The following is a 16,345-nucleotide window of genomic DNA, read 5'->3' as shown; positions in this document are numbered from 1 at the left end:
GAGAATTAATTATATGTGATATAATTAATTTTACTTAATTATATATGATATAATTACTATAACGTATATGATACATTATAATATAAAGTTTATTTGAGAGGAAAAAAATCTTTGTATGATTCGAATATTAATTAGATGAATTTGATTCATATAATTAAATTTAATATAAATTGAATTTATATTAAATATCATTTATGAGAAAAGTAAAACTATAGGTTATGTTGTATCTGATACAATATTAAACCATAGGTTATATGTTTTATGTCATGTAACCTATAGTTATATATATATATATATTATATATATATATATATAAAATAGTTTTATTTAAATTAAAATTAATTTATTTTTTATCTTAATTTTAATTTTGAATTAAATGGAGGGGAAATAACATCTCACCCCTTAACTCTCTCAACTCAATCACAAAGCCCAAAGACTCTTGTGATTCTCATTCTAGATAATACAGAGAAAATTTTTTGTGGTGGTGGCCATCTGGAGATCAATTTGATCATGATCAACTCTGGAGAAGACGATTCATGACGAAGAAAATATTTCTTCAAGGGTAAGTCTCCCTTCTAACCCTATTTCATTTTATTTATGCATGTTGTAAATTTCTTTATTATCCATATTCTGTTTACTATAAAATTGGTATTCTGTGAAAATAAAATTGGGACCGATCCCCACGTTTCTACTCAGGGCCTTCATAGGTTTCTTCAATTGGTATCAGAGCATAGTTTTTGGTCCCAAATTTTTATCGTTCCAGAGTTAAATTTTACAGAATTGGTGGGCAGCATTCAATGTTCTTGTGATGAATATTGTGATGAATGGTTTTCAATTGTTAGATGTTTTCGAGATTGGATTATAGATTTTCTGCTTTAATTTACATTTTTGGTTTGTAAGGACCCTTTTGTTTTTCGGCATAATTGCAATCGAGTCTGTATAATTAAAGCATTTGAGTCGTTCGTGATCGTTTCGGTGCAATTCTAGAGAAATGGAGGCCATTTTCAAGGAAGATCAAAGAATTTCGCAATTGTACCGTGCCTATTGTACAGTATAGTTACAACACTGTGCCCAAGGGCGGGCGGACAAAAAATCTCGTAAAGTTGCAACGCTAGGTCACAACATTGCAACGCTGCGAGACAAAAAAAAATTCAATTCATATACAGTTCGTTGCTTTTTTGGTCCTTGGTTCATTTGGTTTGGTTCGTTCGAGAGATTTAGGTCCGGTTCAGAGGTTGCGCGGTCCGATTCGAGCGGTGCAAAGACCAGATCACTTGTTTCGAACCAGTTCATTATTATTTTGTAATAGTTAGATGTTTTCTAATTAATTAAATTAATATAAGTATTATATTAATTTGTTTAGGTGTCTAATTCCTGTCCGAAAATTATTACTTTTAATTATGCATTTGATATATGATTCTTATTTATTATCATATGTCATAATGTATGCCATACAATAAAAATCTCACCATACGTTATGCATAATTCATGCATCATTTAGATTATAAATGTTATAATATATAGTTGCATGATTGTATTTTTATAGCATGTTTATGCATTATATAATATAAATGTTAGTACATGCATGCATGCATTAATAATATATCCACACATCATTTATTTTATAAGAGCTATAATATATAGTATGCATGTATGGATGGTTGTATGTTATTAATCATTTCAATGTTTTATTATATAAGTGTTATATAAGTTTAATAACGAAATGGGTTTGGATGATGCATGATACTACTTTAGGTAATTTTATAATCATTATAATTTTTCTAAGCACATCATAACATGCAATGAATGATTTAAATTTGTTTCATTTCTTTTATAAAAGTTATAATTAAATGAAATTAGAAATTAAAATCAATTATTCATAATTGCATTCAAACCTTAGGTTAAAATCCTTTTTTAAAAGTAGTTTTAAAATATGATTCATATAGACCTAAGATAAAATTTCTAATAAGATTGTAAATTAAGTTTAATCTTTTAATCAGTTTAAAAAGATTAAATTGGTTCTTAATTAAAAGATTAAATTTGTAGCAAATGTATCTATAAGGGACCTTTTGTATAAGACTAGTTTTGTCTTGGCTGTAGTATTTAAGTTGACAAGAACATAACACCCCTACCTGGAAACTTACCTGGAAAGGTGAATTAGATAGATTTGCTACAAGCATGCAATGGTTGATTGAGATTTATTAAAGTGTTTGATAAACATTAATCCAAGTTGTTTAACCATCAAAAGTAAGTGTTACTTTTGAGCAAATTTAAACAATCACATAGTTAAAATCAGTAGTCGGATTTTCTTAAGTTAAATAACCCTAGGTAAAATACAGTGGGAGGAAAATGGGGTAGATGATACTTCATTTTACCTTTTCCCGTTTCTCCCTAAAAGTTCACACCGTGAGATCTATACTCAACCTTGCGGCACCTTTGCTTGTGTTCCCCTACGGATGGTGTTTGTATAGGTCAATGTCAAGGTGAATTGAGAGAATGTTTAAAGTAAGTGGGAACGGGATGTGTATCCACACATCCCACGGTCTCTCTAACTAGTTTGTAGTAAAATTTCATGCTCGACCTCAAGGCACTTTTGCTTGTGTCCCCTTATAGATGGCATTTTCATGATTCTTTACTTTAAACTCCATAAAAGGATAGGATTGCATTAGTTTTTGCCCCAATCGATATTTTACTACGGTTGGCTCATTGGGATGGAATTCTAGAATCTAAACTAAAAGGTTACACTTACAAGAAAATGTTAAGCGAGTTTAACAATTTCTGGACTGACCAATGGTGTATGAACATTACAGGAATAAGAAGTTATTTGCTAAATTTGATTGGTTTTTGCAAATGGGTTAATGTATTGAGTACTAATATAAATAAATTATATCGTTTCAGCAAATTTCATTATGACTTCTACTACATTGAATTCACTCTCTAACAATAAATTTACTGACAAAAACTATACAACATGGAAAAACACAATCAACACAATACTAATCATCGATGACCATTATTTTGTCCTTATGGAGGATTGTTCTCCTATTCCTACTCAAAATGTCACTTGAAACGTTCGAGAGGCATACGAGCGTTGGATAAAGGCAAATGAAAAGGCTCGAGCATATTGAAGGAACTCGTTTTACACATAACCTATGAGCGAAAGCGGATTGTCCAAATCCCATTTCGATTGAAACAAACATTTACAGTAAAACAGTACAGACTATGCATCATAACATAAATTAAAGTATACTTTTGAACAAGAAAAAGAGTTCAAGTGATTACACCTTTGAAGAACTCTTCTTCACGAAAATCCCTCGAACTATCACGAACCCCTCGAACAGCAAGAAAAACTCGATCCAAAAGAGGAAGGAATCTACCAGTTGGTTTCCTTAGTATTCTCAGGGTGAGAATCCAGAAGTGGTGGGCTCTGACTATTTTTGTTAGGAGGGAGTTTTTGAGATTGTAGGAGGAAAAAGATTGAGGAAGGAACACACTATCGCATAGAGTTTTCTTCAATTGTGTAGAGAAAAGCTCTATTGTATAGGCTCTTTATTTGCTGTCATGAATCTCTCAATGGAAAAATAAAATCTTATTCTATTTATCCCAATTTGCCACAAAACCACTTAACTTCCCGCTGGGATAGTTAGAGAGAAAAAGGAAATTAATTAACGAAATAATTAATAATAGAAATAAATTTGATAACCAACTTATCATATTATATTTATAACCTATAGTTTTAATATTGCATCATATAAAATATAAACTATAGTTCTTTTTTCCTATTTTATGACATTTAATAGAAATCATATTTACATTAAATTTAACAACTATGAATCTTATTCATAGAAAATATATTTGAATCATATTCAAATATTTATTTCTTCAATTAAACTATAATATATCAAATACATTATGTCAATTATATCATATACAATTGAATCACAGACATGTCGAATCTTATTCATAGAAAATATATTTGTGAAATTTGATTGGATGTTAGTTTATGGGTTTGTGGTAAATAAAACTAAAATATCATATATTTCATAGACAAAGTGAATAAAATATCAAATATTATTAATCACAGATATGTTTGTTCATACAAGGTTACAAACTATAGAACCCTACGAGATTTAGGGCATCAACCCCAACAATCTCCCACTTGTCCTAAGGCTAGTAAGGTGTACAAGATAATCAAATCACAAGTATACAAAACAATAAACTAGGACATAATATGCCCAGTACAAGATCTTCCACTTGTCCTAGTCCAGCCGTGGTTTGTCCCACAGACCCATACTCTGCAGGTGACCCTCAAACTCTTTAGCCGTGAGGGCTTCGTCAACGGATCAGTGACGTTGTGCTCTAAAGCTATCTTCGTGACAATCACATCCTCTCGATTCACAATCTCTCGGATGAGATGATACTTATGCTCTATGTGCTTCTCGCGCTTATGACTCCTAGGCTTACGAGAATTCGCCACAGCGCCACTATTATCACAATAAAGTGTGATGGACTTCGACATGTCTGGAACAACCTTCAGATTAGTCAGGAATTTTCTAAGCCAAACGACCTCCTTAACAGCTTACCAAGCCGCTACATACTCAGCCTCCACTGTGGAGTCCACGATGCACCCTTGCTTGTTGCTTCGCCGTACTATAGCTCCTCCGTTAAGAGTGAAAACTGATCCTAAAATGGATCTTCGAGAATCCTTATCAGTCTGAAAATCAGAGTCTGTGTATTTTGAAAGGATCGAATCCTTAAAACCATACACAAGCATGTAGTCCCTTATTCTCCAAAGATACTTGAGGATGTTCTTAACGGCTCTTCAGTGATCATATCCTAGATTAGAATGATATTTACTGATTAGCCCCACTGCATAGCAGAAGTCAGGTCTAGTACATAACATCGCATACATTAAACTGCCCACGACAGATGCATAGGGGACCTGTCTCATTTCCTCAATCTCTTTAGATGTCTTAGGAAACTATTCCTTAGACAAAGTAACTTCGTGCCTAAAAGGCAATAGACCCCTCTTGGAGTTCTGCATCGAATATTTGATCAACATCTTGTCAATATACGATGCCTAAGATAGTGCTAGAATTTTTCTTTCGATTTCGAAAGATTTGAATACCAAGAAGAAACTAAGTCTCTCCAAAATATTTTATTTGGAATTGGGTTGCTAGCTAGTTCTTAACTATAGTCAGTAACCCTACATCATTCCCAATGAGTAGGATATCATCTACATATAATATTAGGAAAACTATTGAGTTGTTGATGCTTGTAGGCACAAGGCTCATCAATGTTCTGATCAAAGCCATAAGATTTAACCGCAGTATCAAATCTTATATTCCAAGATCAAGATTCCTATTTCAGTTCATTAATGGACCGGTTAAGCTTGCAAATCTTTTGCTCTTGTCCTTGGACTATGAATCCCTCGGGCTACACCATATAAATGGTCTCCTCAAGATTCCCATTTAGAGTCTTAACATCCATTTTTCGTATCTCATAATCATGATATGAGGCAATGGATAGGAGGATCTGGATTGATTTCAAGATGGTAACAGGCGAGAAAGTCTCCTCATAGTGGACTCCCTCTACCTAGCTATAACGCTTTATCACCAGTCTAGCCTTGAAGGTTTTCACCTTCCCATCAGCATATTGTTTCCTCTTGTAGATCCATTTACAACCTCTATGTTTAACCCTATCAGTTTGATCTACAAGGTCTCAAATTAAATTGAAGAACATAGACTCCATTTCAACCTCGCCATCAGCTACCATAGCTAGGATTTAAGTTAAACCCATATAGCAAATAGGTGGGTTCTCAACCCGCCCATTACGTCGAGGTTCCCTCAACACTTGAGGCGGATTTGACTACTAGATGAACCTACTTCGACAACTCTTGTTAAAGTAATAGGTTCTTCAACAACTCTTGTTGATATTTACATTCAAGCAAACACTTTCAAGAAACTAAGCTCCCTTTTAAATCGGGAACTACAAATACATCATTCAGAATGAGAAATTTATTCTGTAAAGTTACCGGAGACCTCTCATTGCCACAGTTGAGATGACGTGTTCAATTCCAACTCGCATCATCAACTCACAGGTTCCAAGCTGCCGCCAGGAACTAATTCCCCCAAATGAAGAACAAACATGGTTAGTGGCCCCAGAGTTAATAATCCAAGTAGAATCATCATTCTCCACTAAACAAGTTTCCAAAACTAGTAAATCATATTTACCTTGTTTGGCCTTTTTTTTTCTCTGCCAAATATCTAAGGCAGTTCCTCTTCTAATGACCATCCTGGTTGCAATGGAAACATTTTTCCTTGTCAACCCTCACTGTTTGCCTACCCCTTGAAGCAATAGGTTGTGGGTTAGCAGGCGCCTTCCCCTTACCACTCTTCTCCTTCTTCCACTTTCTATTGTCGGAGAAAGAAGGTGCAGACTTAGTTCCAGAGGTCGAACCTTTGTGGAACATTTTGGATGATGAAGCAACATTTACTTCACCCTTCTTCTCATTTCTTTTCAGCAAGGATGGGAAAGTCTACAACTCGTTGAGTAGAGTTGTAAGGTTGTAGTTAACCCTGTTTAGAACAGCGTTGCTAATGAAATGAAGGAAGCTTTCTAGTAAGGATTCAAGAATAGTGCTAATGAAATGAAGGAAGCTTTCTAGTAAGGATTCAAGAATAGTGCTAACCTAGATGGCCTCATCGATGCTCGACCCATTCATTTCCACCATGTTGAAGTGGACCATCATATTGAGAACATGTTCCCAAAAAAATGACTCCTTTTTCATCTGTGAATTGAAGATGTACTTAAGAGCGTCGTGCCTAAGCTGCGTGGACAGTTGTCCGAACATTCCCCACAGCGACTCCATGATATCGGGTGCAATGACCATGGGCTCATGCTTTTTGGTCAAAACTTCATTAAGGATGGCCAAGCTATATGCTCGGGTCTTCTCGTTTGCCCGTGTCCATCGCTCATACGCATCTCGAATAGTTTGAGTAGCAGTAGGATGGGGAATAGGAGGACACTCCTCCGTAACCAACTAGCTACTGCCCAGAAGCGCAAGAAGGCCAAGCCTGCAAAGGGAATTTATTTCCATTGCAACCATGAGAAAAAAATGGAAGAGGAATTGTCCCAAGTATTTGGCAGAAAATAAGAAGGCCAAGCAAGGTAAATATGATTTACTTGTATTAGAGACTTGTTTAATGGAGAACAATGATTCTGCTTAGATAATTGATTTAAGTGTCACTAACAATTTTTGTTCTTCGTTCAGGAAATTAGTTCCTGACATCAACTAGAAGCTAGGGAGATGACGATGCATGTTGGAACTGGGCACGTCGTCTCGGTTGTGGTAGTAGGAGGACTTTGACATTGTTTATAGAAAGCACATATTATATTAGATAATGTATATGTTGTTCAAAACTTAAAAAGGAACCTTATTTCTGTAAAGTGCTTATAAGAACAAAAGTACTCTATTTCATTTGAAGTAAATAAAGTGTTTTGTTTACAAAATGGTGTACATATTTGCTCTGCAAATCTCGAAGATAATCCTTAAGTGCTAAGACCTTTAGCAACTAAAGTCTTCCTGAACACTAAAATGTATAAAACTGTGGTAACTCAAAATAAAAGACTTAAAATATCTCCTAATGAAAATGTCCGTCTTTTGGCACCTAAGGTTAAGACACATTAATCTTAATAGAATTGAGAGATTTGTTAAGAATGGACTTTTAAGTGAGTTAAAAAAACATTCTTTACCTGTGTGTGAGTCATGCCTTGAAGGCAAAATGACTAAAAGACCTTTTACAGAAAAGGGTCATAGAGCCAAAGAATCCTTAAAGCATGTACATTCAGACCTCTATGGTCCGATGAATGTTAAAGCAAGAGTAGGATTTGAATATTTCATCACTTTTACTGATGATTATTCAAGATATAGGTATGTTTATTTAATGCAACAGAAATCTGAAGCTTTTGAAAAGTTCAACGAGTTTAAGGTTGAAATTGAAAATGCATTAAATAAAATAATTAAGTAATTTTGATCTGATAAAGATGAAGAGTTTTTAGATCTTACATTCCAGAACTATTTGATGGAACATGGAATAGTATCCCAACTCTCAACACTGGTACAACTCAGCAAATTGATGTATCATAAAGGATAAATCGAACCTTGTTGGACATGGTTCGCTCTATCATCAATTATCCTTCCTTACATGACTCGTTTTGGGGTTATGCAGTACAGAACGCAACTTTTATTTTGAACTGTATTCCTTCCAAAAATGTTATGAAAACACCTTTGGAATTATGAGTTTCTAAAGCTAGTTTACGTCATTTCAGGATCTGGGGTTGCCCAGCATAAGTGCTTGAGGAAAATCCTAAGAAATTAGAACCTCGTTCAAAATTGTATCTATTTTTAGGCTACCATAAAGGAACGACATGAGGTTACTTCTACGATCCTAAAGAAAATAAAGTGTTTATGTCGAAAAATGCTACATTTTTAGAAGAGGACCACATAAGGGAGCATAAACCCCGAAGTAAGATTGTGTTGAATTAACTTTCCAAGGAAACTACTGAACCTTCAACAAGAGTTGGTTCATCTAGTAGATCACATCCACCTCAAGAGTTGAGGGAACCTCGACGTAGTGGAAGGGTTGCAAACTCGCCTGTTTGCTATATGGGTTTAAAAAAAATCCTAGCTATGGTAGCTGACGAAGATGTTAAGGATCCACTATCTTACAAGAAGGCAATGGAAGATGTTGACAAAGATGAAGGGATCAAAGCTATGGATCTCGAATTGGAGTCTATGTACTCTACTTCTATTTTGGATCTTGTACTCAACCTGATGGAATGAAACCAATAAGTTGCAAATGGATCTAAAAGAAAAAATGGGGTGTTAATCTGAAGGTGCAAACTTTCAAGGAAAGACTTGTGCTAAAGGGTTATACCCAAGTTAAGGGAGCCGACTATGAGGAGACTTTCCGCCCAGTTTCCATGTTGAAGTCTTCCTATTCTTTAACTCATATTATGACCATGAGATTTGGTAAATGGACGTCAAGACTGCTTTTCTCAATGATAGTCTTGAGGATACCATTTATATGGAGCAACCTAAGGGATTCATAACCCAAGGTCAAGAGCAAAAGGTTTTTAAGCTTAATCGGTTCATTTATGGATTGGAACAAGCTTCTCGATCTTGGAATATAAGATTTGATACTGCGATAAAAGGCTTTGATCAAAATGTTGATGAGCCTTGTGTTTACAAGAGAATCGTCAATAGTTCAGTAGCTTTTCTAGTGTTGTATGTAAACGATATCCAACTCATTGGGAATGATGTAGGTCTACTGACTTAAATTAAGAATTAGCTAGCGACCCAATTCCAGATGAAAGATTGGGGAGAGGCGCAGTTTGTTCTTGGCATTCAAATATTTAGAGATTGAAAGAACAAATTGCTAACCTATCTCAAGCATCGTACATTGACAAGATACTTGTCAAATTTTCGATGCAGAACCCAAATAGGGGTTTATTCCCTTTCAAAAATGGAGTTATATTGTTGATAACTTGTAGAAATACAAGTTATTTTTGCTCTCAAGTTGGAACAATTAGGATTTTTAATGATAAAATCTCCTCATTTTTAATAGAAACGCATGGATTTATCAAACATCAGCAAATTCATGCAAAAGAAGTTTTATTACTAAATATCGCGGCACTAACGCACTGTATTGCAAGATTTCAACACAAAGATTAACATTAACGCATTAGACAAGTGCTGCAGGAAACGATCTAAACATGGGCCATGTGTCGGAGGGAGTTCAACGCAGAGAAGATTCATTGCTCCAGGCTGATTGTGTCACATCACCACTTGCAAGTATGGGCACCTACAGCAGGCGGCGTTTGAGAAGCTTCCAAGCAGCAGGCGGTGTCTGAGAAGCTTTCGAGAGTCAGACGGCTAACCAGGACATGGAATTTAATGCTGACCAGGGCATGGACTTTATGTGGCTCATTCACCAAGTGGACGTGACCAACGTCTATCAATAGATGAAGTCCCTCTAGAGTTAGAGAGTTTGAAAATCATCAAGATCCTTACTCTCTGTAGTTTGTAGTTATAATCTTAGTTTTGTAGAAGCTGTGCCGTGGTGTTGAGACGATCAAAAAGGTTGAAAACCACCAACACTGTCAGTCAGGTAGCGGATGAAGCTACTCTTGAGAAACATACTCTGTCCACTGCCTATACAAGTGATTGTACACAACGAGATTGAGCCAAAGAACTACAAAAGAATGTATTCTTTGGCTTGACTCAGTTTCCTTCTTATTCATCGCTTTCATTCCATTCGCTTGAATATTGCTTTTGTAAAGACTCCTTGTTTCTTTATAAAATTCATATATTTAATCCCTCATACCTACTATTGTTTATCTCTTGTTTATGTTGAACGCATTAATACTTTATGTATAACTTCATTCTAACGCTCAAGCCTACTTGAAAACTTGGTAAAGGCATCTTTCACTTAGATTGTTCGAAAGAATAACTAAGCTACATGTTTCACTTAGATTGTTCGAAAGTACAGATAGACTTACTGGTGTTTCTTGCATTCTATGTTAGACGCATTTACGCTAGAGATAGGCTTTGTATGTTATTCGCATTGAGAAGTGTAGAATAAGGTCTAACGCATAAATAAAAAGATAAGCAAATCATCCCATCTCATCCACATCACATCTTAGTTGTGTACATTCATCTTAGACCGATGCGTCCATCTACCTTAAATTCCATTTTCACATGATCCATCATTCACCATTCAACTCTTTTGTATCTTCTTGCACAGGCACAACAAGTTAGTGTAAATAATACAATTATCATATTCATTTAGGAAAACCCCTACATTAGATACAATATAAGATCTACGTTTGGTTAACTGAATCCCTGAGATCGACCCTGGACATGCCAGGAACCTAAATTAGATTTATACTTGGGTCTAGTTTAGGAAAACTTGAACGTCATTAGAAGGAGTTTTGTGCGTTTCTGTGCATATAACTAACGCCCAACGCGTTACAATTACTTAAACGCACCAAGGCATAAACGCATCACTTATACTTAGAAATTATATCTCCAATTTATTTTATACAATCCACTCCTAGAGCATCTCACGATAGCAACGAACAAGTTTTTGGCGCCGTCGTCGGGCATTCAGAAACAAGAACAAACCAGAAATTTCGTTTGTATCTGTTGTAGGAACACTTCAGTCAAGGGAGTATTACAAGCTACACCTAAGCTTGTGAAAGTTTATGAATAGAGAGAGCACTCCTGAATTTAGATACGACCCCGAGATTAAAAGGACCTTCCGGTGTACGAATCGATTCAACTGTTGTCGAAGGTTGAGGCAGCAATTACTCAGACAACAGAATAGGCAACAAGCAATTGCGAAAGAACAACCAAATGAGCAACTAGCTCATGCTGCACAGAATCCGATTCTGATGGTGAATAGCAGCACGCGTCCTATGACGGAATACGCGTCCCCTATACTATATAATTTCTCTCTAAGAATCATATACCCAACGCCAGATGGAACCAGTAATTCATTTGTGATTCCAAACTGCTGGACAATTTGGGGGTGGCCGTGGTGAAGATCCTCACGTCCATATGAAGCGTTTCCTGGAAACATGTAATTCATTTGTGATTCCTGGAATCACCCCAGAGGCGATCAGGCTGTTCTTGTTTCCCTATTCTTTGCGTGATGACGCAAAACAATGGGTGAGTTCACCGGAGCCTGGTGAAATCACCACATGGGAGAAGTTGGTGGAAACATTTATGCAAAAATATTTCCCACGTACTACCAACGTGAGGAGGCGTCAAGAGATTATGAACTTTGAACAAGAAGATACTGAGACCTTGAGCGCCGCATGTGAGCGTTTTAAGGGCTTAGTCAAAAATTTCTCAAACCATGGACTACCATTGACTATCCAAATGGAGATGTTTTATGGAGAACTGAATAGAACATCACAGATGGCAACAGACGCAGCAACAACTAGTGGATTTATGGACAAATCCTATACTGAAGCTAAAGAGATACTAAACCGTATTGCTAAACACAATAAGGAATGGGTGGATGATACATATGATGGAAGAAATGACAGGAGAAGGAACTCTCAGAATATAAATTCTGTTGATGCCAACGCAATAGCCACACTTTGTGCTCAAGTGGCTATGATGACCAGCCTTCTGCAGAACATAACGTTGGAAAACGCATCAAATTAGAAGAAGGTAAATCAGATAGGCATTTGAGAGCTGGTCAGCTGTGTGGGTTGTGGAGATCCTCACTCCTATGCTGAATGTCTACAAAACTCTTAGTCAGTATGCTTCATAAAAAACAACCAATTCTCTAATACATAGAACCCTGGAGGGAAAAACCATTCGTATTTTTCTTGGACAGGAGGAAATCAACAGGAGCACCACCCAAGGGCAAACCATCAGCAAAGGAATGGACCGCCGTCTGCAATTCAACAAAAGCATCAGCAGCATCAACTGCCCTGCAATAGAGGAGGACAGGCGTCGAGCTCAGGATCTCTGCTTGAGAACCTATTGAAGGAGTACACAGCCAAGAACGACGCATTGCTGAAAAGTTAGGCGTCATCTATCAGAAACCTGGAGATCCACGTAGGGTAGATAGAAGGCGAGTTGAAAAACAGGCAGCCTGGAGTTCTACCTAGCAATACGGAAACACCTGGGAATAATAATGGGAAGGAGCAATGTCACGTAGTGACATTGCGGAGTGGAAGAGCTCTTGAAGAAAGAAGAGGGAATCCAAGAAATAGTAGTGCTTAGAAAGAACACATTACACGTTCAATGGATCAAGAAGAAAGAACGCCCAAGACTACAAGCCATTCAGAAACCAGTACGTCTAACACGGGAAACCTGAGGTGCCACTGAACCCACCATTCCCTAGGCGTCTAATAAAGAAGAATGATGAACATCAATTCAAGCGCTTTCTTGACCTCCTAAAGCAGCTATACATCAACATTCCACTTATAGTGGCTTTGAAGCAAATGCCAACATATGTAAAAAATTTTAAGGACATTTTAACCAAAAAAAGAAGAGTCAGTGAGAAATGAAAGATAGCGCTAACGCAGGAATGTAACACATTAGTAAGCAAAAATTTACCAAAGAAGCAGAAGGACCCCCAAAGTTTCACAGTTCCTTGTTCAATAGAAGGATTAGATGTGGGTCATGCGTTGTGCGATCTTGGAGCTAGCATTAATCTCATGGCACTTTCAATTTTTAAGAAATTGGGGATTAGTGAAGCACAACCTACTTCATTCAGTCTTCAGCTTGCTGACAGAACAATTAAGTCCCCGAAAGGGAAGATTGAAGACATTTTGGTGAAGGTTGACAATCTCATATTCCCAGCATACATTATCTTGGACTATGAAGCAGATAGGGAGGTGCCAATTATCCTTGGACGCCCCTTCTTAGCCACTGGAAAAGTTTTAATTGACGTGCATAAAGGTGAATTAACTATGCGCGTGGACAATGAAGAGGTGAAGTTTATTATGCTCAATGCATTAAAGTTCCCAGACAGTGAAGATTGTCAACTAACCAGACAGCGACAGTGAAGAACGAGGGACTACATGCTCGTGTATGGTTCTAAAGAATTGATCCTTACATGATACACAAACTCTGATTTCAAACTAATAAGGATTCTAAGAAATCCACATCAGTATCAGTATTCACTCTTAATGAGGAGCAATATTGTTTTGGAGCACCAAGCAGGGGTGCATTATTGACCCTACCATAGAAGCTAAATACGTAGTGACTTGTGAAGCTAATAAGGAAGCTGTGTAGCTTAGGAAACTTCTAACTGATCTGGAAGTGGTTCAAGACATGTCAAAGCCCATCACCTTTTATTGTGGAAATAGTGGTGTTGTGACTAATTCTCAAGAGCTAATCTGAAAGTGGTTCAAGACAAGTGCAGGAAGCATATAGAGCAAAAAGTATCATCACATCCGAGAGATTATGCATCAAAGAGACATGATCGTCACATAGATAGCTTCAGAGCAAAACGTTGCAAATCCATTTACAATAGCCCTCACGACTAAGGAATTTGAAGGTCACCTGTAGAGTATAGGTCTATGGGACACGCCACATTTAGACTAAGGAAAGTGGGAGATTTTGTATTGGGTACGCGTGATGCCCTAGTTTATTACTTTGTGTACTTCTTCATTAGTATGACTTTTATATTGTACACGCCACTAGGTTTAGGTAAAGTGGGATATTGTAGGGGTTGATGACCTAAATCTCGTAGGATCCTATGGTTTATAATTGTATTATACAAACATTGTATTTATTTAATAAAATATGAGATGTTTTTTTACATTTTGTAGCACTAAACCCAAAAACCAATAAACTAAAATCCAAGGTTATCATCTGTAACTTAAACATGTATGTAAAGGCATACAAGTGGATCATGTTTAAGTGATAATCGAAATGATCTGTAGTATATGGATAAGTTTGGATACCTTATCTTGGCACTATGAATACGACCTTTTTTGTAGATGTCGAGTGTTGTAAAGTGCTACAAATGATCTGGTCCTGATCATTCATGTAGACACATGTGAGTAGAGGTATTCTATACAAAAAAAGTTTATATAAGACCGAACCACGAAATGACTAGTCTCCTTATATAACGCCATTCATAATAGAGACATACATATCACAAGGATGATCATAGATGACATGATCTGAATCCTGAGTGAGTTGTGAACTCCTGCCTACGAAGGCGGTCTTTTGATTTGTATGGGTTAGAGTGACCTGATCGCCAACTCAATAAGCCTATCATTTTGGGGATTTGTCTCTTTGGGGAACTGGAAACATAGCTACAAAAGAAGGAATTCACACCTTCCTTAACGTCGGGGTAAGTAGATTAATTACTCTCTTAAGGGCTAATTCCTGAGCTTAAACAATGTGGCCCTACACCCTCTCATGGCCCGAGAGAGGTTTGGCCATAGTAGGACTATGACTTATTGTTCATTAAAGGGATTAGTGGTACTTAAGAACTTAGATGTAATTTTAAGGGGAAAATGGTAATTTTGGCCTAGCTGTACTTAATTTGTGAAGAGTCATAGCACTATTGACTTGTTATATCCAATAGACACATAAATATATCTGTAGTGAGAAGAGTGAAACTATCAATCTTTAGTGGAGTGCCCGACAATTAATGGATATTGAATAATTTAGTTAAAGAAGTTTAATTAATTATTCAAGTACCATTGGAGCTTAAAGCTATAGGTACATAAGGTCTTCTCTGTAGCTCAACAGGGACTTAATGAGAATCAATTTTGAATTAATTTGAATTATTCATGTTAATTGAGAGAATCAATTATATGTGATATAATTAATTTTACTTAATTATATATGATATAATTACTTTAATGTATATGATACATTATAATATAAAGTTTATTTGAGAGGAAATAAATATTTGAATATGATTCAAATATTAATTATGAATTTGATTCATATAATTAAATTTAATATATATGGGATTTATATCAAATACCATTGATGAGAGAAGTAAAACTATATGTTATATTGTATGTGATACTTTATTAAACCATAGGTAATATGTTTTATGCCATGTAACCTATAGTTATATATATATATAATAAGGTAGTTGTTGTTGTTGTTATTATTATTATTATTATTATTATTATATAATAGTTTTATTTAAATTAAAATTAATTTATTTTTATTTTAATTGAAATTTTGAATTAAAGGGAGGGAAATTACTTCTCTCCCTTTAGCTCTCTCAACTCACGTATTGAGTGAGTGGGGTTGCTGGAGTTTTTTTTCTTTTTAAGGTTTACGCGATCGTTTAGTTTTAGTCATGGGAACAAGACAATACATTGTTTATGCTAAACGATGGTGTTATACAATCGTTTAGCAACGATGCTCGCTAAACGATGCGATAAAATGCTACGCGATTGCACTGAGCGTTCGTTTGGTCGCGGAGCTAAGCGATCGTGTAGATAAATGTTACACGATGCGATGATGTTCTATACGATGGAGCTATGCGATCGTTTAGCTGCGGTGGATACTAAACGATGACTTCAATGCGCTGCGCGATTGTGTTATGCGATCATTTAGTACTATGCGATGGAGCTAAACGATTACACTGCGATGGAACTAAACGATCGTCTAATCCTATGTGATAGAGCTAAATGATCGTCTAACTTCCAGCAAACACTATGCGATCCTGTACTTCCTCTCAACCGAAGGTGACAACGCTAGACGATTACCTTCAGATGCTACACGATCGACCTTAGCAACAAATTGAGGTTGGATTGAGAGCAACTGGTTCGACTGGTT

General features: G+C 36.2%; 1 protein-coding gene across 1 annotated transcript; it reads left to right on the top strand.

The window, feature by feature from the left end:
* The first annotated feature begins 13,242 nt into the window (after positions 1 to 13,242).
* Positions 13,243 to 13,593, top strand: LOC150032302 (uncharacterized). The gene has a single exon (XM_090306631.1). The coding sequence runs from the start codon at positions 13,243 to 13,245 to the stop codon at positions 13,591 to 13,593; it is 351 nt and encodes a 116-aa protein (XP_090162757.1).
* The last annotated feature ends 2,752 nt before the right edge of the window (positions 13,594 to 16,345 follow it).

The sequence above is a fragment of the Benincasa hispida genome, chromosome 11, assembly GCF_027475165.1.
Source record: "Benincasa hispida cultivar pf3 chromosome 11, pf3_genome.v1.1, whole genome shotgun sequence".
Classification (NCBI taxonomy): domain Eukaryota; kingdom Viridiplantae; phylum Streptophyta; class Magnoliopsida; order Cucurbitales; family Cucurbitaceae; genus Benincasa; species Benincasa hispida.
The sequence above is the reverse complement of the archived record's forward strand: the minus strand, read 5'-3'. Positions and strand labels throughout refer to the sequence as shown.